The sequence below is a fragment of the Alosa alosa genome, chromosome 14 (assembly GCF_017589495.1).
Source record: "Alosa alosa isolate M-15738 ecotype Scorff River chromosome 14, AALO_Geno_1.1, whole genome shotgun sequence".
In the NCBI taxonomy this organism is placed as follows: domain Eukaryota; kingdom Metazoa; phylum Chordata; class Actinopteri; order Clupeiformes; family Clupeidae; genus Alosa; species Alosa alosa.
This window is the reverse complement of record NC_063202.1, coordinates 23,138,690-23,163,107: the sequence shown is the minus strand read 5'-3', so window position 1 is coordinate 23,163,107 and position 24,418 is coordinate 23,138,690. Positions and strand designations below refer to the sequence as shown.

The 24,418-nt window shown below is 44.3% G+C and overlaps 1 protein-coding gene and 1 non-coding gene across 2 annotated transcripts; one reads left to right on the top strand and one right to left on the bottom strand.

The window, feature by feature from the left end:
- Position 1: 1 nt before the first annotated feature.
- brd8b (bromodomain containing 8b) lies at positions 2-24,044 on the bottom strand. Its single transcript, XM_048262607.1, has 20 exons — positions 23,946-24,044; positions 23,200-23,296; positions 21,020-21,089; positions 20,787-20,836; positions 20,384-20,506; positions 19,458-19,538; positions 19,202-19,266; positions 18,752-18,894; positions 18,170-18,349; positions 17,375-17,477; positions 16,481-16,615; positions 15,448-15,599; positions 13,932-14,460; positions 13,133-13,170; positions 12,759-12,961; positions 12,448-12,540; positions 12,048-12,116; positions 11,491-11,773; positions 6,634-6,678; positions 2-1,274 (listed from the first exon to the last, which is right to left on the bottom strand). Exons 1-20 carry the CDS (start codon positions 23,962-23,964, stop codon positions 1,215-1,217), a joined length of 2,538 nt encoding a protein of 845 aa, XP_048118564.1. The 5' UTR covers positions 23,965-24,044; the 3' UTR covers positions 2-1,214.
- A 50-nt stretch (positions 24,045-24,094) lies between these two features.
- On the top strand, positions 24,095-24,167 carry trnaa-agc. The gene has a single exon. It is a non-coding gene; the product is annotated as a tRNA-Ala (tRNA).
- Positions 24,168-24,418: the final 251 nt, after the last annotated feature.

The window sequence follows — 24,418 nt, the reverse complement described above, 5'->3', positions numbered from 1 at the left end:
CTTGTGGTTTCTCACAATCTCCTTTATTCAACTCTTACATGACAACACAGCCTTTACACTAAAAAATCTGTACACATATACTGACTTTCTTTATGTACAAAACTAGCTGCTCAGTTCACAACCAACACCTGGAACACATATAGGTGGTAAAACACTTGCAAGTTGCATGTGAATTCTCTTAAGCACTGCCAAGCGCACACACAATCCTGGGGGGTCCACACACACACGTCAGCATGAAGCCATGGAAAGTGTAAGTGTACAAGAGTTTTACATACAACCCATGTGTTACGGTTGTTCTGGGTAACCGTGGTTGTGTAAGTCAGTGCTAGACTAACTGCTTCACACCAGTTTCTAACATTGATGACCAATTCCCTAAGGCTTGAGTAAACAAGCATCTTACAAATGCTAAACATTCCAGTCATGGTGACACTAAGACACTACCCTTTCTACCACATCAAGAACAATGCAAAACATTTGATCAAATGTTTAACAGTCTGCATTGCTCTGAATATGGAAAATACTGACCAAATCAGCTTGTCACATTTGTACTAGATGTCTGTTCTCCACAACTTACAAGAAATACAAATGAAATATATAAAACCTACCACAACCCTTTTAATCTTACTAGGATTTCCAGTTTGAACTCACAAAACAAACAATGGTGTTGATGGGAATCTGGGACAACTAAGGTACAAAGATAAGATGTGCACTTCTGGTACCTTGATACCGCCAGTGAATTCAAATCATTTTCTTGCAAGTGTGAGCCTGCAAACTGCAGAATTTAGACATGAAAACATGGTTGCTCCTATAACTTGATCACAACTAGTACTTTTTCAGAAGTCCATGTACTGGGGGCAATGAACACCTACACTTGATCCACAGTGTGCGCATCTGTGGGGTTTGTGTGTGTTTATGTGATGTGTAGTGTCTGTGTGTGTGTGTGTCTCTGATGCACATACAGTGCCACTGCATTCAGGCTGTGCAGGACCATGGCTAAAGTTAACGAGGATGAGGATGGTGATGATGGTACATTCTGAATAGCCTGAGCAGGATGAAGTACATAGATTTCCTGAATCATAATGTTAGGAGTTCTAGAGCAGAGAACTCGGCTCCTCTCCACGGAACAGAACTGGGCCACAGTCAGTGGAACCCGGCCTCTTCCCGTTCAGCAAAGCATGTCCACTTGGGCTTGAGGTCACTTCTTCATCTTGAGGTCACTTCTTCATCTTGAGGTCAGCCTCGATGGCACTGCGGCGCCCTCTGGTGCCTCCGTCCTGAACAGCAGAGGAACGGAGAGATGGAAGGAGGAGGGAGAGGGGGGGTGATGGGATAGAAGAAATCGAGAATCGAGAAAGAGGGGGGAGGTAGGCAGACAGACAAAAGGCACTTTTTCAGAACTGCAGATCATAGCAGATGAAAGCCAGCTTTCCACATACACAGCATGCAAGAGAGCATGAGTATGTGTGTGTGTATCAGAGTGAAAACACAGGGGAGTTTGCCAGAGTCTGAGGAAGGGGGCACGGGACAGTGAGTGTGTAAGATAACGCATAATACATAGATCGAGACACTGTGTTCAAATGTGTGTCCAATCGTACCTGTTTGAGACAACAAAATCACAATATACACCACATTTTTCATGCCTAAACCAACCAGGGGTGAATTTCTAGAAAGGGTCGCTGGCTAACCTTCATCACAATCTTTGTAGTTAGAACTGTCATTCTTGGATTTGGTGTTTCTAGAAAGGGTAGTTCCAATGATCAATCGCAAACATGGGCGGGAAGTTTGGTACTTGGAACGACAGGTCGAGAGTAGGGATGGCGAAATTTAAAAAAAATCTTAACCGGCCACTGAGCCTCATTAACCGGTTAAAGTCGGTCACCGAAAATTCTATAACTGCCATTTATGATACCCGTGTCCTGTTTTCTCTGCCCGTGAAACAAGTTATCCCCCCATTTTTGAATGGCTCCCGTCACACAATGTTAGTTCGTACCCTTGTATTATACATTTTCCCCAATCATTGTCCACTACTTGTGGAGGAATAAGGGTTTTGTTTTGGGGAGAAAAATAATTGCTTTCCTTGCGCACCCACGCACAGGCACACATTACGCACAACGTCGACCTTCCATGCAACGTGGCACCGAGCTCGGGCTATAAAACGCTCACGTTACAGTCACAAACAGAGAACGCTACATTTGGTGGTGTTACAGGAAAGTATATTAACCAACGTCTTCGTAAAAAACTTACTGACACACACACACACACACCAACACACATAACCACGTCCACAACATCTACTCGTCCACGCCTGCATGTGAGCAGACGCTAGCCTAGAAATCTAGACGCACCCTAGAGGCAGCAGATGTAATTTGCAGCCAGTGTAGTCTAGCAACTCTCCGTTGGCTTGCAAGCTGGAAAAAATGAAACTTCTATTAGGCCAATCACATTGTATATACAGTCGGCGACGGTTCCGTGTGAATTTCCTGCTACTAGAAAACAAAGAAGATAGATGCTGCTGCTGGCGAACAGCGCCTCGAGTTAAGCTTTTTTTAAATTGGCAAAAATTTGATCAACTAGCTAACTAGCTCCGCTGGTGGGAAAATGCATGGGACTCATGAGTTGTAGCACTATCCTATTGCGTGCAGAGAAAATTTGAAAGACAACCGTTTATCTCGCCCCTAGGATTAAGCAGTGCCAATGGTAAGTTCCCAGACCCTACATCAGTGGTCCCCAAACTTTTTCTTCCGAGGGCCAGCTTACTATGCCTGGCTGTAAGAGAGGGCCAGAGACTCGGAGTATATCAGTAACCATAAAGGGCAGCCGTGGCCCACTGGTTAGCACTCTGGACTTGTAACCGGAGGGTTGCCGGTTCGAACCCCGACCACGGCTGAAGTGCCCTTGAGCAAGGCACCTAACCCCTCACTGCTCCCCTCGAAATGCCCCGTTGAAGCAGGCAGCTCACTGCGCCGGGATTAGTGTGTGCTTCACCTCACTGTGTGTTCACTGTGTGCTGAGTGTGTTTCACTAATTCACCGATTTGGTTAAATGCAGAGACCAAATTTCCCTCACGGGATCTAAAAAGTATAAATACTTATAAATAGCTTAGTGCTGTGAACAACAGCAGTCTACCTTAGGTGAATATTCCATTACATTTAATCTATAGGCTATTGCAATTTAATTTAATACCATTGTTAGCTGTGTTTATATTGCCATCATGCCATATCAGTGTAAAATGTACCTCAAATTAAATAATACTAATAAAAAGACTTTTGCATTCCCAAAAGTATTAGCAGGTAGTCCCGAAAGTATATTTCATTAAAAATGTGTGAACTCTGAACTCTGAAAATGTAAAGTTCTCAAACTATGAGAATTTTATGAAGTGCTGAAGTGGTCTGAAATGACCACCATTCTAGCTTTCACTCACCTGAACTTGTGAACATTGTATGAACATTTGAACAAATAAAAATAATTATCCCAGAAAGTCCCAGAAATATGACTTGAATATAAGTTAGTTAGTTATTAACAATTCATTGATAAACTTTTAGAATACTTTGAGCACTGATGCAGTCAGCATAGGCCTCTTACATTGTTTGCAGGTAGGACTACATTTAATTCCGTTTTTGATGGCAAACGCGAAACAGCGCCAAAACAACCACCAGTGGACAAAAAGAGTATTACATGTGTACTGCTAAGACTCGCCATAGAGAATGCATGGGGGGAATTGCGGAGGTTATAGTTTGACGATGTCGTACTCCCGTGTGGGCCAGATGCTATACTACCGACATGTTTTGGGGGGCCACCCAAAACGAGGTGGCGGGCCGTAGTTTGGGGACCACTGCCCTACATCTTGATGTGGGTCTGGCTTGTCAGGCTAAGCAGACGCTGCAATTAAGAAAAATTGCGACACAACAAAAACATTTTTTTTATTAATTATGTTGGTTGTGCATTCTCTATAATTTCTATGTATGATGTAGCTCTACAGATGCTCTAGTAATGTGCAGGACACATTTTTCACCATCAACCCTGACGCCTGACGTCATTAACACTGCAGTGTTAACTTATAGCCAGACGTCATTAACACTGCAGTGTTAACTTATAGCCTGACGTCATTAACACTGAACAGTGTTTTGAACTTATAGCCTGACGTCATTAACATTGCAGTGTTAACTTATAGCCTGACGTCATTAACACTGAACAGTGTTTTGAACTTATAGCCTGACGTCATTAACACTGCAATGTTAACTTATCCTGACATCATTAACAGTGCAGTGTTAACGTATAGCCTGACATCATTAACACTGGACAGTGTTAACGTATAGCATGACGGACATCATTAACACTGGACAGTGTTAACGTATAGCCTGACATCATTAACACTGGAAAGTGCTTTGAACTTATAGCCTGACATCATTTACACTGGACACACTTTTTAGACTATCTAGGCTAGACTTCTAGACTCTGGTGTTACAAGATCGTTGTTTGAGCGAACGTTGCGTCGTACCACGGTGGTTTAGCGATGACACAGCTAACTTTTGTAGAAACGCAACCCTGGTGACCATCCTAACCACAACTTACCACTAGCATGCACGCACACACACCAAAACAAACAAAAAAAGTGTGTACTGAGTGTACTTCACCCTCACTGACACAAGGGGGTGCAGATAAAACCAAAGAGAGTTCTGTTAGAAATGTTGACTGTTCTGTAAGCAATAATTGCTAAATAATAAATGCATAAATAAATAAAAGCACACAAAGCGTTCTTATTCCTGACGCTGTCGTCGCTTCCCCTACTTAAATTCTGAAGTTGAAGAACGTCCCTTACACCTAATCAACTTTTCAAATTCTATGGCACCCAGGAGAGAGAAGGAGAGAGAAGGGCTGCAATATGCTTTACCACTTAGTTTAGCTACTGAACAGTAACAAGCCTACTCTCATCAGTGCATTCTTGGCGTTTCAGGATCAGACAGGATCTGTACGTCACGTCATGTATGTCAAAATAAGGATGAGACCATGGCCAGGTGTATGTTACTGGTATAGAACTGAATATGCCTCAATACCAAAGGCTCTTGCCGAGCCCTGTGTAACTGACGCAAGGACTGAACATGCTTTTGTACTGAAGGCTTCGGTGCTTACCTGTCAACACTCCCATTTTTCCCGGGTTCTCCCGCATTTCAAGGTCATCTCACAGCACCCTCCCGTTTTATTATTTCTCCCGGAAAACTCCCGTAATTTGCATGGCCATCAAACTTAATTTTAAAATAATTGATCCATTCATTTTTTCTGTTAGTCTGACATCTCCCAGGTTGCCAGATTGTGTATGAACTACACCCTACACATACATGATCACTTACTTTCAATTTCAACTGTTTTGTCATAAAACCTGGCAGCCCAAAACCAAATAAGGAAGCGGGTGCCGACTGCACAGCCTGAGTCTCGCAAGCGAGCTAGTTGAATAGCCTACTCCAGAACTAGCTGTTGTCAAATTGTTGGGAATTTAATTGATTAACACATTAACATTAACACCACACTTTATCCCTTTACAGAGACATCTCACTAACAGTTTAGATATAACAAAAACTAATCAATTTATCAACAATAATTCAATCTAAATTAAAATATTTTTTTGCCACTAGAGTACTAGAGCATGGGAAGCTGAGAGATAAGGACAAGTGGCCCTGCCCTGCAGGCTGGAGAGTGAGGTCTCCGATGACCAGCCCAAAGCACCCAACTTGCACCAAACCACTCTGATCAGAGTGATTTTGCAACACCTCAGCCTTCACAACCAGTATGTTTGTGTTGCATTGGATACATGCTATTAGATATGCTATTCTTAGGAGTGCGTGTGTGAGTGTGTGATTCATTCTTGCTATGTGTTGCATTTAAGAACTTGCACCTTTGGCTAAATTATTTAAAGGACTTGTACACTGAGCTCATGCTCTCATTTTTTTAAAAAAGTAATAGAAAAGTCACAGACAGATGTTCATGATTAACTGGAATAAACCATCAGAACATGCGCAAAAAATATTAGCACACAATAAACTGTTTACACGTTCACATTCTGCATTCTGTAAGCTGAGAGGATTCTTCTCTATTTGCGAACAAATCGATTTCAATCTTTGTGGTTGAGCTGAAACATTATATTTAAGTTAACGGAATTGCGTTGATGTTTTAGAGGACCGAACAACTTTTCTAGCTGGGTTAAGGCAAAGATTATAGTCGAGTTCTCAGACGAATGAAAGCTTCGCCAAAAGTCAAGACATTTCCAGAGAGAGAAAGAAAGACACACGCACACACACATATGAGCGTGTGAAAGTGTGTGTTTCTGGCCCTGCACACCTTTCACTTTCCCCGCCCCGAATGTGTGTGTGTGTGTGTGTGTGTGTGTGTGTGTGTGTGTGTGTGTGTGTGTGTGTGTTTTCATGTATCTGTGCAGTTGCATATCTATATGTTCAAGACAGAGTATATGGATGTGTGTGTGTGTGAGTGAGAAAGAGAGAATGTGTGTGTGTGTGAATGTGTGTGTGTGTGAGAGAGAGAGAGACAGAGAGAGAGAGTGAGAGAGAGTGAGAGAGTGTGTGTGTGTGTGTGTGTGTGCGTGCGTGCACGAATAACCTGAGCCTATCCCTGGATACTTACAAAGAGAGAGAGTAGGAAAGCGGGAGAAGCCATGGGGATAGAGTCCTGCAGGAGGGCAAACAGCACAGTGAGAAGAGAGAACACGCACACCCACACAAGCGCGCGCGCACACACGCACACACACGCACACACAAAGAGCACAGTGAGGAAGAGATTGCACTCACGCAAAGAACAATGAGCAGGGATGCACGCACATTACTCAGACCAAGACCAAGTCGAGAACACACACACACACACACACACACACACACACACACACACACACACAAAGAAAGAGCAAAGCAAGAATATAGCACAGGACCACAGAGAAAAGAGAAGACAACAAGAAAGCTATAGGAGCAGGCACATGCGCACAAGCACACATCACTCTCTCTTTCACACACACACATAGAAGAACGCACACAGGTGATAACTCTTACCCGCTGGACCCCAGAGATTGTTAGTCTCACAAACCTTGTGAACAGAAGCTCGTGTCTTAGAGCGACAAGCTTCACACACAGACGTAAACAGCAGGGCTTAGGAGACATCAGGTGACATCTGTGCCACTAAGCCCCCAATAACAACACACACATAGCACCCGATAGACAAAGCAAAGGTGATTTTCAAAGTGAACACACACACACACACACACACACACACTTGAGAAACGAGGGGGTTGTGAACACACACCTCTTCACAGATACGCCTTCTTAGGACGTCCAATGCAGGTTGGTTCTAGAACCAGATTGCCCAGAGAGAGCATAGTCAAACCAGGATGAGCACATGCACTGAATATAGGTGTGTGTTTCATTAATAAGCAGTGAACACAGAACGGTTTGCTTACTGTTAGAAAAGAGATCCTGAGATTTTCACAGAGGTAATACTTAATATTACTACTGACTGTAATTGTGTGTGTACGTGTGTGTCTCTATGCGAGATAAACTCATCTAAAAAGTTAAAAGCCAAAGTAATTTCTACATGATAAAGCATGATGAAAATGAAGTCACCAGTGACATTCAAAAACAAAGACAATCTGACAACAAAAGTGAACAATCATAAAAAGAATAACAATTTCCAACAACATTATAATCAACATATCCATTTCTGCCATTTCATGTAATCTACCTGTGTGTTACTGATACAGTTTATAAAAGTAACCATTTCCACTGGGTGAGCAGCAGGATCAAGATTTAGCACACACACACACACACACACACACACACACCCACACACACACAGTAGAATGAGACAGCCACCAACAAAAGATGCCAGCAAGGTAAAGTCACACTGACGGCTTCAAACACAAAGGTGTGATGGTGGCAAGAGCAGCATGTACACACACACACACACTTGCACACAGGGTAGCCAGGAAATGAAGGGATGACAGCAGGTGAGTAGAGGAGAGGAGAGAAGGAGAAATTACCCTAATGTGGGGTAAATGATAGAGACTGATCATTTTTTATGTCTGTAGGTGTATGTGTATGTGTATTTGTGAGCGCGTTTGTGTGAGAGAAAGAGAGAGCAAAAAGAGCAAAAGAGTCTACTGGTGTGCAGGTCCAGAACAGAGGACAGGGAAATAGCGCAGCTACAGGTAACGTTTCTAAGTATCGTAGCACTTACAGTTGGGCACAAACGGCATCTGTCGCTTTCTATCTTTCACTCTCGTTCCTTCTCTCTCTCTCTCTCTCTCTCTGTGTCTCCCGTTTGCTCTATTTCCCTCACAGTTGTTTTGATAAAAAAATCAGACTTACTGCAAAAATAAATGGTACACACGCACCATCACACTCCCACAAACACACACCACAGCTTAAATGAAAATGGACACTTACCAGCGATGATGACACTTAAACACAAATGATACTAACATTCTCACAAAACACATACCTGACCTCTCTCACATCCACCACATGGTGTTGTACATGTAGGCTAATGTACATGTAGGCTAATGTGCATGTAGGCTAATGCATTAGCTTACTATTACATAGCTGGTAACGCTCACGCATTTGATTGGCGTGAGAGCGTGTGAAACCAATCAAATGAATGAATCTCACAGTTAATGCGGGAGAGTTGGCAGCTCTGGTATTGTGCTGTGCATGTAGGCTAATATGCATGTCGGCTAATTAGGGGTGTCACGATTCTCCAAATCCTCGATTCGATAATTTTTGATTTTAAAGTCACGATTCGATTTTCGATCTTTTTTTAATATTACTATTAATGCATTCCTTATATGTTATTTACTTTTTGGCCTTTTCCTTTACTGTTTCGGGTGGCTTTTATTTTGAAACCGCTTTTTATTTTGAAACCGTTCCAACCGCGAGGTTGTAATGTAAACAGAACTAACATTAGGCTAAAACAGAGACGTGAACATAGTGAAATGAAACAACACAGAATGATAATTTGATTGTTTCCGCACACTCCGAAGAGACCCAAGGTTAGTGTTCATGGAATATGTACTTATCAATGTGCATTTTAAGCCTTAAAGTAACTTTGGACTGTAACTAGATCACCTTTTCACTTGCTAAGTTGAGTAGGCAAAGTTAGTTTTAATTGACGTGAATTAATGAATACTTCCACACCGGTGATTTCAAAGTAGCAAGAGGGGCTTTGATTTCGGTAGGTTGATGTGCATATTTTAACTGGCTGCAGCCTAAAATTAGAGGACTGTTGACTAGGGATGTTAACCGGTAGCCGTTTAACCGGTGGTTGACCGAATCAATGTTGACCGCTTAAAATTGTCTGCCGCCGGTTAAAAAAAAACAAAACACTATTTTTAAAGCTCCCGAATGCCAGCCAGCGTCTGTTATTACACTGCGCACACACGTGACTATGGCATGATGATAATTGTAACAATGTAATGGCAAACGAAGACACGAAAGACTAACTTAGCATATGCCTACTTGTTGTGTTTTATTATTCATCTGTACTTAATATGGCATGATGACAGGAACTTATTGCAAAGGTAAGTTTTTTTACTAAGACGTTGGTTAACATACTTTCCTGTAACACCACCAAATGTAGCGTTCTCTGTTTGTGACTTTGTAACGTGAGCTTTTTATAGCCCGAGCTCGGTGCCACGTTGCATGGAAGGCCGACGTTGTGCGTAATGTGTGCCTGTGCGTGGGTGCGCGCGGGAAAGCAATTATTTTTCTCCCAAAAACAAAACCCTTATTCCTCCACAAGTAGTGGACAATGATTGGGGAAATGTATAATACAAAGGGCACAAACTAACATTGTGTGGCGGGAGCCTAACCATTCTAAAATGGGGGATAACTTGTTTCCGCGGGCAGAGAAAAACGCGACAGGACACGGCTATCATAAATGGCAGTTATAGAATTTTCGGTGACCGACTTTAACCGGTTAATGAGGCTCAGTGGCCGGTTAAGATTTTTTTTTAAATTTCGCCATCCCTAGTGTTGACGCTGCAGTTTAGCACGTGCGTGTGTGTTTGTGCGTCTTGGCATACATGCTGGACGTGACATTAGGGGTGTGGCTGCATCGTCGATTCTACTTTTAAGTTCGAAGTTCGAGATTGAGATGTAATTTTGATCCATTTCGATATAAAATCGAAATCGTGACACCCTTAAGGCTAATGCGTTAGCTTACTATTGTGCTGTGCATGTAGGCTAATGCATTAGCTTATTATTAGAAAAAATTGTCTTTTCATGTCTGTATTCTCATGCCATACAGTATTAAATGACATGTTCAGAAGTAGGCTACCTTAAGGAGGTTATGACACAGAATGTGTGAGTGTATGTAGCAATATATAAATTAGATTTAAATAGTCATAGACTTAATATGCATATAGGTAATACAGTCAATACAGTATCTGTGTGTGTGTGATCACTTGTACATGAACACATGTGCAGGTGTGTTTTCTTCCTGAAGTCCTTTTGTAAGTGGCAATACAGGCATAGGTACTGTGTACAGTATTTGTGTGTGAGTGTGTGTGTCCGAGATCACTTGCGTTTCCTCCTAAAGTCCTAAAGTGTGTGTGTCTGTGTCGCTCTGGTTAAGCGTCTGCTATATGAGTAAATGCAGGTAAATGTGTGCTTGAACAGGGACGACTAAGTGGCCAGGCCAAGACAGAGAGGAGAGAGGAGAGATCTCTGCAGATGGACTTCAGATGAGATGTGAGTGTTTGGATGGCACACACACATATATACTCACACACACACACACACGTATGGTCTGTGGAACACATGCAGCTTACACAGCCAGCAACGCGACCACAAACAAGACCAGCAGTTACTTCTCCCATTCTCACTCACACAGTCACGTTTAGCACTGTGGCGCATTGGGTTAGATGTAGGTCAGTGTGTTGATTTGTTTTTAAAAAGTATGTATTCCTGACTGTCAGTGAATCAGTAGTGGTGCTTCTGTTTCTTACCCCCACAGGCCTCTAAGTTTTTATGTCGGGCTGAGGACCAAGAGTTAAGATATTTCTAGATGATATATATGTGTCTTCTGTTTAAATGTCTATGTAACTATGTGCACTGGCAGAAACGTACACGTATATGATTGAATGCATATACATTTGTGCATGTGTGTGTGTTACTTTGTGAAGTGTGTGTGCATCAACTTCTCATATTCTATGTGTGTTTGATAGTATTGGTCTATGTGTTGGGGCTCAAAACGTTATGTGCATCTTATCTGTGCACAAATGTGCCTGTTATCACAAACGTCTATGTGTCAGAGTGTGTGTGTGATGATTATATGTGTGTTAATATGTGTGTGTGTGTGTGTGTGTGTGTGCGCGCAGTGGTATTGGTCTATGTCTTGGGGCGCAGCTATGAGTGCACAAGTGTGGCTGTTATTATGAATGTCTATGTGGCAGTGTGTGTGTGCGCGTGCGTGTGCGTGTGTGTGTGTGTGTCACACCTTCTCGTTGGCGTCCTGCTTGCGTGCGCCCTCGCGTCCGCGCAGGCTCTTGGTGCCGATGCTGGCCTCGGAGGTCTGCATGATGAGCTGCGTGGCGAGGAACTGCTGCACCTGCTCCAGAACGTCGCGCTGCATCTCCAGCGCCATGTGGAACACGTCGTGGTCCGAGCTGTTGTACATGATGGCGTTCTGGAACATCAGCATGATGTCCCGCTGGAACTCCGCCGTCGTGCGGATCACGCCCATCTCGATGTTCTTCTTGATGGCCGACAGGTCCATGGGCCTTGGGGGAGACAGGAGCAATGAGTGTGAGTGTCTATGTGTGTGAATTATGTATAGCATTCTATGTCAGTGGTGTCCTGTTTTGTGTGTGTCCCTCAATGTGTACCATTATGTAGACAACCAACCCTACATCTGATCTTTTGAGTCTGTGTGTGTCTGTGTTCGTATAGAGGTGTGTTTACAATCCTGCAGCCATTTTCTCCTTAACAGACTACCAATGCAGTGGAAAGGTGAGCTACTTTAACACATCTGGATACAGTGCAGTCAGCACCTACCTGTGTACAATGCTGTGGTAACCAGGAGCAATGTCATCAGACACAGGCTGCAGGAAGACGCTGGCATACCTGAAACACAACATCCCATTCACATCAACACCACGAGTGGGAACTCCTGTCATTTCAGAACAGCAAAAGGCTTAAACGTGCTCTTAGACAATCGTGAAGACTTAAACATGCTCATAGACAATCACTAAAATGTGTGTGAACATATAAATATGCGCATAAGCAAACATGTGTGTGTGAGTGAGACAGAATCTGCATGAATACATGCATGATTCCTTAGGCATACAAGATTTAACAAAATTAAATACAGGAAATCAATATGGTTGGTTCACCGCGGAGGCTAGTGAGCTGAGCAGGGATTGGCTGTAGTTAAATGTGAGATCAGTAACCTGACCTGTGATTGGCTGCTGCACGCCAGACCAGCATGATGGATTTCTTCCAAATCTTTTGAGCCTGAAGAGCCTCCTGATCCTCACTGCACATGGAACTGAGAAAGATGGGCACGAGTGGGGGAGGAACATAGAGAAAGAGAGGGAACGAAAAAGAGAAGGAAAGAGAAAGGGAAGAAGAGAGACAAGGGAGTAGAAGAACGGTTGAAGAAAGTGAAAACATTTATTCAGACGGTTTACACTTTGTCAATAATACTATTTAACGTTCATGCATCTTAATAAAAACCCCTACACACACACACAGAGTGAGCCTTACAACTGTGAGGAGGCCGGGCTGCTGGCGGTGGAGTCCGCCGTGGTGTATCTCTGGGAGTGTGTGCCGTAGCCGTCCTCGCTCTCGCTGGCCGGCGGCTCCACCTCTGACATGTACGAGCCCTCGCCATCCCCCTCACCACACTCCTTCTCCAGCATGGCCTCGTCTCCATCCACCTCACTCCCTCCATCCTCCTCCTTCAGCTCCTAGAGAGAGAGAGAGAGAGAGAGAGAGAGAGAGAGAGAGAGAGACATCAAAACAAATCAGAGCAATTCCTTCATTCAGTTTTATTCTAGGATTCTAGGTCCTTATGTATGACATACAATTCATCTGTGAGACTTTTCCAACACACACACACACACACACACGGTCCTTACCTTTGAGTCTTTCCCTGATGCGGAGCTGTCCTCCGAGTCTGAAAGAGAGCGTGTATACACACCATTATGCCCATACCATACCAGAGTGCAGACGCATTGTCTGTATTCACTCGTAGGGACCCATGGGGGATTTATAATAGCTTCTATGGGCCAATCCCAAAGTGAGCTCTGAGGACTAAAGACTCACAGTTTTAATTGATCTCGGGTGCTAAATGAGTGAGTGTGTGAGGCCACATATGCTCAGATAGGTATGAATGGGTTTGGGACAGCACTTTATGAAATCACATGTTACCTTGGTGACGTTGGTGAAGATGTTGCTGATACTTGCCGGTTTGGGAATTTTCATTTTAAGTTTGTTACTTTTCACATGGCCAAGGCACAGGAGATGCCTGCCTGTTTCCACATTCTTTCAAACTCTTGTTTTACAAGCTGATTGTGTGTCGTGCAGTTGTTTACCTTTGTAATTTTCGTATTTCCCTATGGTCTCTGCGGTAAACGTCACAACGCTTTGAACTGTGGGTAATTCCCTTTGGTGAAGTCTGCACTGATGCAGACTCACGGAAAGGGCTCGGTAAGTGGGTACTCAAACCCTCACACCCTTAGAAATACGACATTGGGACAGCCCTAAGCCCTTACGAATTTTGCGAGAACGTGCAGCAAAATCTGAGAGTCTGTGAGTCCGGATTGGGCCTATAAGAGCTTGAAGATGACATCAGAAGTGTGCACATCTGTGACTGCATGGCTGATTCACTCTAGCAGTGTGTGTGTGTGTGTGTGTGTGTGTGTGAGAGACACTTACCCAGACATGGCGCGTGAGACTCCGGTTGGCTCCAGTCCTCTTGCTCCTGCTTGATGATGGGGCTGTGCGCTCTGGCCTCCTCAGTCAAACCCTCCTCCACCCCCCCTTCCCCTTCCCCCTCCCCCTTCATCTCCATGGCCACCCCCTCATTCGCCACCACGGCGACAGCTCCATGGACATGCCCTGTGTCAGCCCCCCTCTCCTGCCCTTGCGCCCCCTGCTGGTTATAGTCCTCCACCTCCGTTGGCACCTCCAAACCCCCCTCTATCTGTCTCTGCACCTGCACCCCAACCTCCATCGCCTGGTCCCCCTCTTCAGACGCGCCGCTGGGGCCCGGGGTGCTCGTCTCTGGGACGGGGGCTACAACTGCTGCTGCTGAAGGGCTAGGCTGGGGCTCCGGGCCCGACTCCAGGGGCTTGAAGGCCTGGGGCTCCCAGGGGCTGGGGAGAGCGTGGCTCCCAGCCTCCTCACACAGGGACAGGGCCGCCTCCACAGCTGCGGCATCCAGAGCTTCCACCGATTCGTCCACCTGCAGGAAGGAGAGTAGGGAGAAGAGAAGGGCAAGACGGTGGAGAGGGAAAGAGAGTGATACAGAGAGCAGCAAAGAAAAGAGAGACAGTATAAGGTGTAAGTAAACAGCATAGCAAAACACGCTAGTAGCATGTCAAGTGTTAGAACAGCATTAATAGCAGATATGATAGTTATATGCTGCATGTCAAGACATTTAGCCTATTTTCTTATTGGATAAGTAGCGTAACACCCCCAATTATCACTTTTGTTCGGAAATTCTAAAACAATGTTTTTTTAACACTTCAAAATAACATTTGCTAAATTAACCTTACATTTCTCAGTAGCCATAAATGTGTAGATTTGAACAAAATCTGGTTTGGTTCTTAACGGGAGCATTTACTGCCTGAAATATCCGATTTTGTTTACCACTTCGGGTTATAGTGCTGGCCTGATGGGTGGCCTATTTACGCCCGTTTCAACGGCACATGAACGGTTAGACCGAGAATTCTCGTCATGAAATTAAAATTCCACTGGAGCTCCAAGCGGTTGTGTACACGCAGCCTTACAACACTGTTTACAGCTCTTCGAGTCACGGTAAAATGTCATTTTTGGTACATAGCTAATGTAGATAGACCTACATGTATGGTGTGGGTGGTTGCGTTTCTTTAGGAATCCGCTGTCTTGGTTTGTATAGAAATGGATATTAAGTGACACATACACGCAAGACGGCGGAAATACGGGACCGACGGTAATAGGGGGAGTTCCGATATAATGCTAATACTGTGATATGACTGGTGCATATATGTTTATGCATACATTTTATAACACATTAGACACCTGTAGCATCACACCAACAAAGACCTGTGTGTGTGTGTGTGTGTATATATGGCTCCAGCACCTTCTCCTCTATGATGGCCATGATGTCCCCCACTGTGTGTGTATATGTATATACGGTGTGTGTGTGTGTGTGTGTGTGTGTGTGTGTGTGTGTGTGTGTCTCCAGCACCTTCTCCTCTATGATGGCGATGATGTCCCCCACTGTGGCCAGATCCAGCTCCTCCTCCATGTATGACACGGCCACTAGGTCCTCCACCATCTCCCCCTCTCTGGGCTGCTGGAGCTGGGGGCTGGGCGGCGCTGGCCCCTCCTCCACTGCAACTAGAGACAGGACATCATTCTTCACCCACAAACACCCACACCCATAGCACGCATTAAACACAACCCCCAGGGCCACTGCTTCACATTTAAACCCCCTATCATTGTATCACCCATAAACCCATAGACTTCCAACATAAATCTAAAACCCAGTGCCCATAACTCAAGCAATTCAGTCACTGTCTCTACTTTGCCCACAAAGACATTGCAATTCAAATGCATTACAACTACACAACACTGAGCCCACAAGAGTTTACGAGCAGAACTACTGCACCTTCATACATAAGTGATCATCCGCATGTGCTCCACAAACACTACATTACCCACAAACCCACATACACATGCATGCACTAGAAGGCCAAACTACTGTGGTACAACCCCTCCTGAAGGACCTAATGCTGCAGCAACACAGGTGTTTAAACGCTATAGGTTGTTACTCCAAAGCAGGGGAGACCCAATGACTATTACTTCATGTACAAACTAATTCAAGATAAACAGTAGGTGTGTGTAGGAAGAGTGGGAGGGAGATAGATGGGGAAGAAAGAGAGGGATAGAGAGAGAAGGATAGAGAAGCGAGAGAGAAACAGAAAGAAGGATAGAGAAGTGAGAGAGGGAGAGAGAAAAACAGAGAGAAGGATAGAATAGAAGTGAGAGAAACAGAGTGATAAAAGGATAGAGAAGTGAGAAAAAGAAAGAGAGAGGATGGAGGAAAAGTGTGAGAGAGAGAGAGGATGGAGGAAAAGTGTGAGAGAGAGAGAGAGAGAGGATGGAGGAAAAGTGAGAGAGAGAGATTGTATGGAAAAAAAGTGAGAGAGAAACAGAGAGGCGAAGTGAAGGAAAAGTGAGAGGTGGGAGTGACCGACAGAATGAAAAAACAGCAAGACCTGTAGTGGGTGGGGCTGGGAGGTCCATCTGGGTGGGGGCTACTACATTGTTGCTATGGTTAACAGGGGGGTCTGCATTGTTGCCGTGGTGACTCTGAGGGGTGGTCTCCAGGAGGCGGGACAGAGTAGGCGCATCTGACACACAGACACATAAATGTACACAGATAGACACACACACACACACGTAAAGCACTAACACACTGTCTCACAAGCCACACTGCTACTGTATGGGCACTTTAACAAACAATGAACGCTACAATTAAACAGCACAAGGTGCAGTCAAGACTTAGAACACTATACTACATACACACACTAATACACAACACACACACTAGACTGGTTGGAACTTTTCTGTGCACACCATGGATTTGATCTGTGGCAAGTACAGAAAAGGCCGCAGCCCAACACAATCATAAAGCTCTTTAACAAAGGCAGCTAGAGACACAGAGCATCAGAGGGACAGGAGGCATGAGAGAGAGAGTAGGGCTGTGGGACAGAGCAGAAGTGGGCATGCGTGTGCTGCTGTGGGACAGAGCAGAAGTGGGCAGAAGTGTGCTGCTGTGGGACAGAGCAGAAGTGGGCAGAAGTGGGCATGCGTGTGCTGCTGTGGGACAGAGCAGAAGTGGGCATGCGTGTGCTGCTGTGGGAGACAGCAGAAGTGGGCATGCGTGTGCTGCTGTGGGAGAGAGCAGATGTGGGCAGAAATGGGCATGCATGTGCTGCTGTAGGAGGGAGCAGAAGTGGACATATGTGTGCTGCTGTGGGAGAGAGCAGAAGTGGGCATGCGTGGGCATGTATGTGCTGCTGTGGGAGAGAGCAGATGTGGGCAGAAGTGGGCATGCGTGTGCTGCTCTGGGAGAGCAGAAGTGGGCATGCGTGTGCTGCAGTAGCTACCTGCTGTGATGTCCTGTCCCTGGGGCATGGTGCAGGTCGTGGTGAGAACTTCCACTCCATGAGAGCCGTTGCTCAGAGCAGCTGCCACCTCTCCCTCCACCACCTAAAAACACATGACAATCCCCATCAATCAGTCATCATCACAGCATCTTTTACTCCAAATGGCCACTTCAACCATAAACATCATTTTTAGAGATGTTACAGTATGACAATGTAACATCACAATATTACTAATAGTGACCAGAATGATCACGGGTACTATCGGCATTATTAGAATGTTCTTACACTAATCATTTGCATCACAATCATCTTCACCATCACCATACATGATCAATATCATCACCATTGCCTCTCATGCTGCCCAATTCTCAATTCTACTCCCTAGTCCAATTCTACTCCCAATTCTCTATTCTACTCCCTAGTCTGGGTCTGCAGTCTAAACTACGTCTTTCTATGCTGCCATCACCCTTTCCCCTTCTTCTTCAATCCTTTATTCCACCCCCCTCTCACTTCCTAATCCCAGTCCTCCATCCTGGTCTCCCCCTCTCACTTCCTAATCCCAGTCCTCCATCCTGGTCTCCCTCTCTCACTTCCTAATCCCAGTCCTCCATCCTGGTCTCCCCCTCTCACTTCCTAATCCCAGTCCTCAGTCCTGGTCTCCCCCTCTCACTTCCTAATCCCAGTCCTCCATCCTGGTCTCCCCCTCTCACTTCCTAATCCCAGTCCTCAGTCCTGGTCTCCCCCTCTCACTTCCTAATCCCAGTCCTCCATCCTGGTCTCCCCCTCTCTGCTCACCAGACGTGGGCTGGCCGAGATGAGGCTCCCTTTCTTCAGGAGCTCGGAGAGGAGAGGGGATGGGGGCGGCGTGGCCTTCTGGGCCAGAAGCTTCTTCTGTGGGGAGTCGTCTACCAGAGCCCCCAGGCTTTCCTTAGGCCCAACCGCCTCCACTGGCATGAACACGGCCACAGCTGGAGCCTGAGGAGACAAAAGGGGAGAGATCAGAACAGAGCCAGTGAGGTGGGTGGAGAGAGGGGAAGAGAGAGAGAGAGAGAGAGGAAGAGAGAGGAAGAAAGAAAGGGAGGGAGAAAGAGAGGGAGATAGGGAAAGAGAGAGAGAGAGAGAGGGAGGAGAAGGGTAGGGAGAGGGAAAGAAACTGTCCATCAAATCTGACTTCCTGTAGTGTTCCATTCCTCCAACTTGAGGCCCCTCAGTACGCACAGACAATACATGATTAAGTCATGACAAGCATGGCAAGTGCTTTTCTTTCTTTTTTCATTTTTACATAAATCTCGTGATATGTTTACTACTGTTTTTTGTTTTGTTTCTGTTTTGTTTTTCTGGGAGGGATTGCCATGCCGACACATCCAGCTGACTCACCGCAGGACTGGCGCAGGGCTCCTCTGTCAGTGATTGGCTGACGTCACTGCTGGGCGGGTCCAGGACAGGGGAGCTGGCGCCCAAAGGGGAGCGCACAGTCACGCTGGGCACACGCTTGGGTGTGTTCTTAGCAGCCTGGCGAACTACACACACACACACACACACACACAGTGACGTCAAAACATGCTTAGAAGACAGGAAGTGAGTGTGAGAGCTGGAGAGTGTGACAGAGGTAGTGCATTGCAGAAAACGTGTGGGCATGTGAAGACAGCATGCAGTGACACACTGAGTGTCTGTGTGTGAGTGTGTGTGTGTGTGTGTGTGTGTTTGCCGCTGGACGCTGTACTCATCAGACAGACAGACAGGCCGTAGCGGGACGTGTGTGACACATGGCACACGTGTTAGTGTACAAGTGTGGAAGGGTGTGCCTATAGAGAATGGAGGCTGTACCCTGATAGGCTGCTTCCGTGGCCCTCTTCTTTTGATCTGCTTCCTCCTCATCCTGTTTCCTCTTCCTGCCAGAGAAAAACACCGTGGGAGAGATGACAACAAGGTCAGGTACTAAACACACACACACACACACACGCACGCACACACATACACACAAAAAACACTATTCTGTTGCATCAAACATTCTCTAAGACACCAGATGACAGGAGAGTGTTCGTGAGACAGAGACACACAGGAAGATGGACAGCTGTCTTACTGCTCGATCTCCCCCCACACCTCGTCCAGCTTGGAGTCCATGTGGCCTGCCTGGATCAATTCAACTTCTTTTTTCAACTTCCTGTAGAGAGAGAGGAAAAAAGAACCCTGTTAAGCCTCAGTATGGCCCAGAAAACTCAGTCTAATGGCTCTCAAAGGGAAGCATCTGATACTTATTTAAATCGATGTTTGGCTATCAAAATGTTTCCCATCATTTCATCAACTAAAAGCTGAGCCCTGATGTGGATACCCTATAAGCTCACTCTGTGGCATAAAGGATATACACTCTTATTCAATTATGTGTCTCTCCCTTCATGACAGCCAGGAGTGTAGTGGTAAAATAAGAGGTGGGTAAACTATGAATTCTTTGGTCACGGTAAGGTACCATGCAGTATCAGATTTTAAAAAAAGGCATTCAGAACATGTTTGATGATGGCGGAGGTTATTAATCAATGTTTATAACAATACCAATGGTATTTAATAGTTCCTAGAGTGTTGATGAGTGTACATATTGTGAATGTGGATAATACAGTGTGATTTTTTTACTGTCAAAAGTTGCAATTGGTGAATAAACTCTTTTGAGAGGTGGATAAACTCTATTTCTGAAATTTCAGAGGTGGATAAACTGTGTTTACTTGCGTTTAGCCTCCACTACAGCCCCAATGACAGCCAATTACTTACTTACTTCTTAGCACATACTTCTAATGTCTTATGTGCCTATATGACTTCAAGGAGCTTATAACCCACTTCCACTCCTCACTAACTGGGAGGGCACTAAACGCGGCACGCCACAAATGGAATGGAATTTGGTGGGAAGAGGGTGTAGTGGAGGTGAGTTTAGAAACGGCCCAAAGGCAGTCCATAGGAAACTGGTAAAGCAGCAGGCAGGTAAGGCAGAAGGTATCTGTAGGGTTAGGGACAGGGTACCTGTACTTCTCCTGTGTGTCTTTCAGGAGTCTCTTCAACTCCTCGATCCTCTCAGCTGTTAATCTGCGCACAATCACATCTTCGATGGTCTCCACCACCTCACCCTTCTCCCCACGCTTGCGTCTGCAAAAACACACAGTTTGTTCTAGAACATTCTGCCAAGAAAGTTCCAAATGGCCTAGGGCTCCAAGTTTACATTACAGAAATGCACACACGCACATGTATCTGTACACAGGCTTGTAGGTATTCTGACAAAGCTAATGCTTTAGACTTCAATTGGCAGATTTCCGAGAGTTTTGCTAGACTTTCCATGAAATGTTGATAGACACAAAAAAAAAACACACATAAATAACTGCAAAAATACCAATGCAATACACCAAAACAAGATAACTTGGCCACTCACTTTGGTGCTTCTGTGGTCTCCAACAGCTCAGAGTACTGGGAAGCACAGTGCTGCAGAGGTCACAAAGAGAGCAAAGGTCAAAGGTCAACTCTTAAACAACAGCACTAACATCCCTGAGCTGTCCTCAACACTTAAACAACAGCACTAACATCCCTGAGCTGTCGTGTTTTTTTGGGTTTTTTTTTCAATCACTCTGTGTCCATTCTAGTAGATAGTAACTAAAGAACCTCTACCTTCTGGGAGAACCAGTCTGGGGGGCGGCCTGGCTCAGAGAAAGGCTTGATAGCTCTGCTGACTGATACCCTGCAGGAGAGAGGTCAGGGTTAGGGACAGACAAGGTACTAGGGATGTAACGATTACCGGTACAATGGTAAACCGCGATAAAAATGTTGACGATAACAATTACCGTTTTCTTTTCAAATATCATAATTATCACGGTTGATTACCGCAGTGTGGAAACCGTGTGTTTAATCCTTCCCAGCTTCACCCAAGCCTGCTTTTGACATACAGTAGGCCTGGTACAATGAAACAAAACTGGTACCCTACTGATTCTGTTGTCTAATTGATGGTTGATTTTAAAAGGCAGAACAATTTCACTGCAAAATGTGCACTGTATCATGTAGCCACTCTGCGTCTTTATGTTCGTGTCCACATTAAATCCATTCCACTCACGTTATCAAGAGAATACAGTAGCCTAGTTTTATTTTGAACGCTTACTTTGGTCTCATTGGATCCAAATAACAGAAATAGCAAACTCTAAGTTATGGTAGAGTAAGTTAAGCTATAAGCACATCACCAATTAAACATGAAGAAAAAAGTGAACAGGACACTTTTTGAAACTATTTCAGTATTTAGGCCCATCAGTGCTTTCTGAACATATTGAACACACTTTTTGAAATACCGTAATAATTTTGGTCACTATAACCGTGAGGTTAAATTTTCATACCGTTACATCCCTACAAGGTACATGGGTCATTCTGTGTTCAGGTAAGACTGTAGCTGCACCATCTCTGGCTTTGTTCAATCCTTGTCTATATCATGTATGGGTCACAAAACCAAGGCCTATAAAATATTTCTGTTCAAATCCAAATGTTTTCATGTATTTGTCAGCTCTCAATATTTATTTAGTTTTACAGCCTGAAAAAATGCATTTTCTGGGAAGAAATGTTTGGACATTCATAGTTTCAAATTATTCATTACCTGGCCCAAACTTTGAAGGGCGGACGATTTTCTAAGGACTACAAAGTTGTATGTGGGATAGTTAATAGGCACGTGTGATCGATGTGGAAGAAGCTTAATGTATGGGCACTTAGTGTACAAAGTGCCAATGCTATATACAGTGGGGAGAATAAGTATTTGAACCCATGCTAAAGTTGACTAAAAAGAAAAATATAAAAAACATCTGTTAGAAATTGATCTTAAAACAAATAGTAAATTTGACCTTTAAGGACACCAATTTTTCTTAGTGAATGAAGAATGTATCGTAAATAAATAAATGTTCTTCCTTAAATTACAGGGGCAATAAGTATTTGACCCCTATGTTAAATTCCCATAGAGGCAGGCAGATTTTTTATTTTTAAAGGCCACTTATTTCATGGATCCAGGATACTATGCATCCTGATAAAGTTCCCTTGGCCTTTGGAATTAAAATAGCCCCACATCACCACATACCCTTCACCATACCTAGAGATTGGCATGGTGTGTTTTTCAGTTAGCCTATTAGCTGGTTTGATTTGCATTGAACCCAATGAGCATTTTAGTCAACTTTAGCATGGGTTCAAATACTTATTCTCCCCACTGTAAACCATAGATTCAAATCACTGTTCTACCTCAGAGACAAGAAAGAAAAGGCAATGTAATTGACTAAGTATTTGTCTATGAATGAAATGTGGTACAACATGGCACTATATACACTTTATGATTATACACTGACCTATTCCCACATAGATTTGTCCCTAAAAGCTATGGTAATGATAATGTCCTTCACGATTACATTCAGATAAATATGCTTTTCAAGAGCACACAATCCTAATGCCTGACACTGCACTTGTCATTATCTTCAAAATGCTGTAACTTTGACAATGACAGTTGGCAGCATAATTGCAATACGATTCAAAAGGTTTGATCACATGAAGGTCTGCTGCAAGCTCTGCTGAACTAGGTAAACAGTGGCCTACACCTTTACCTGTGTGAGGGTGCACCATATTAGCCCAACAAAACAGATGTGGCCACCACAATATTTAGGATAAACTGTAATATAGGGCACAAGTGAAAAACATTATGTAATATCATGGGGATATGCATCATGTATGGACACATACAACACTGTCTTACCTCAAACCACACAAACTTTCCGGACTATAAGATGCATTTATTACGTTACAAATTCTGAATGACTTGTTTCTCTATTTACCAGTTTTGGTCGCCACTCCTCATGACAGAAGAAGCAAGGCACAGTTTTTCCCTGACTGACCACGGCTCCGTGGGCCCCAGGGACAGCATCTTGTGCTCTGCGGGTGACAGACAAAAGAGTCGGGGCCACAGAGAGAGCTAACGTTAGCTATGACATGGATCATGGCGCTAAATTAGCTTAGCATTGGAAATAAACAATTATATGGCTTGCTAGACCCCAGCAGTTTAACTACCTGATTGACAGCGGGATATCAAAGCAAAACGTGGTGTAAAATAACATTATTATAGATCTGTGTATTGTTAGCCAGCTAACGTTACCCTTAAAGAACAATGTTTTGATGACTAACGTTAACGTTAGGTTGCGCTAGTTTTCTTGCTATATGTCGAAATAACATTAGCCGCTTCGAGGCTAAACCAAATAAATAACAACTAGCTAACCCATCCACTGCCTTACAAATTAGCAAACAAAACAAAAACCCCAGTACATACAACACATCCTGTATTCTATTTCATGGATGTATAGTTTGGCTAAATGGCTAATGTCATTAGAATATTGTTAACACCACTCACTGCTAAAGTAGCTAACATTAGCCATAACATTTCTATTTTTCTTTTCTTTACGCATGGAAATGTCCAAATGTTTCCAATAATAATAGCACTACACGAACATGTGATCGTTATTGTATATATTATCACTCCCTTTAAATAGTAAATAACAGCTAAACCTTTAAAAACAGTATAACCTACTTCCCACTCCAGTCGACATCTCGTCCGCAAAGCTGATGTCATTAGGCCGCGGAAGCAACCTTGATGTCACGATTCACAAACGTTCCATTATGGCAGAACACCAGTGGCCAGTGTTACAAAAAAAAATTCCGGACGCAGCGCTCCGGCGTGGGGAATTAGCTCAAATGGTAGAGCGCTCGCTTAGCATGCGAGAGGTAGCGGGATCGATGCCCGCATTCTCCAATGTTTTCAATTTCCCTTCTAATGTTTTCCCCATTTAGCCAGAGTAAACGTTTTAAGTTTTACCTGACATACGTGACAGCCGTACAAATAGGCTGACATTGCTTTAGGCTGCACACGGGTGATGAGGCGTTTATGCCACCCAAAGGTGGATTTTACACATGCAGGTATATAGTAGGGGGGCCTACTGTATGTGTCTAATTTGGGGGCTTGTGGGATTCGCATGTTAATTTTTGGAGAGTATTATATCTTTG

What these genes read in the sequence shown, in the direction of transcription:
- brd8b (XM_048262607.1), bottom strand. An exon ending in CAGACTGGTTCTCCCAGAAG is followed by an intron (nt 20,837 to 21,019) that starts GTAGAGGTTCTT and finishes TGACCTCTGCAG; the next exon opens with CACTGTGCTTCCCAGTACTC. An exon ending in CATCAGGGAAAGACTCAAAG is followed by an intron (nt 12,962 to 13,132) that starts GTAAGGACCGTG and finishes CTCTCTCTCTAG; the next exon opens with GAGCTGAAGGAGGAGGATGG.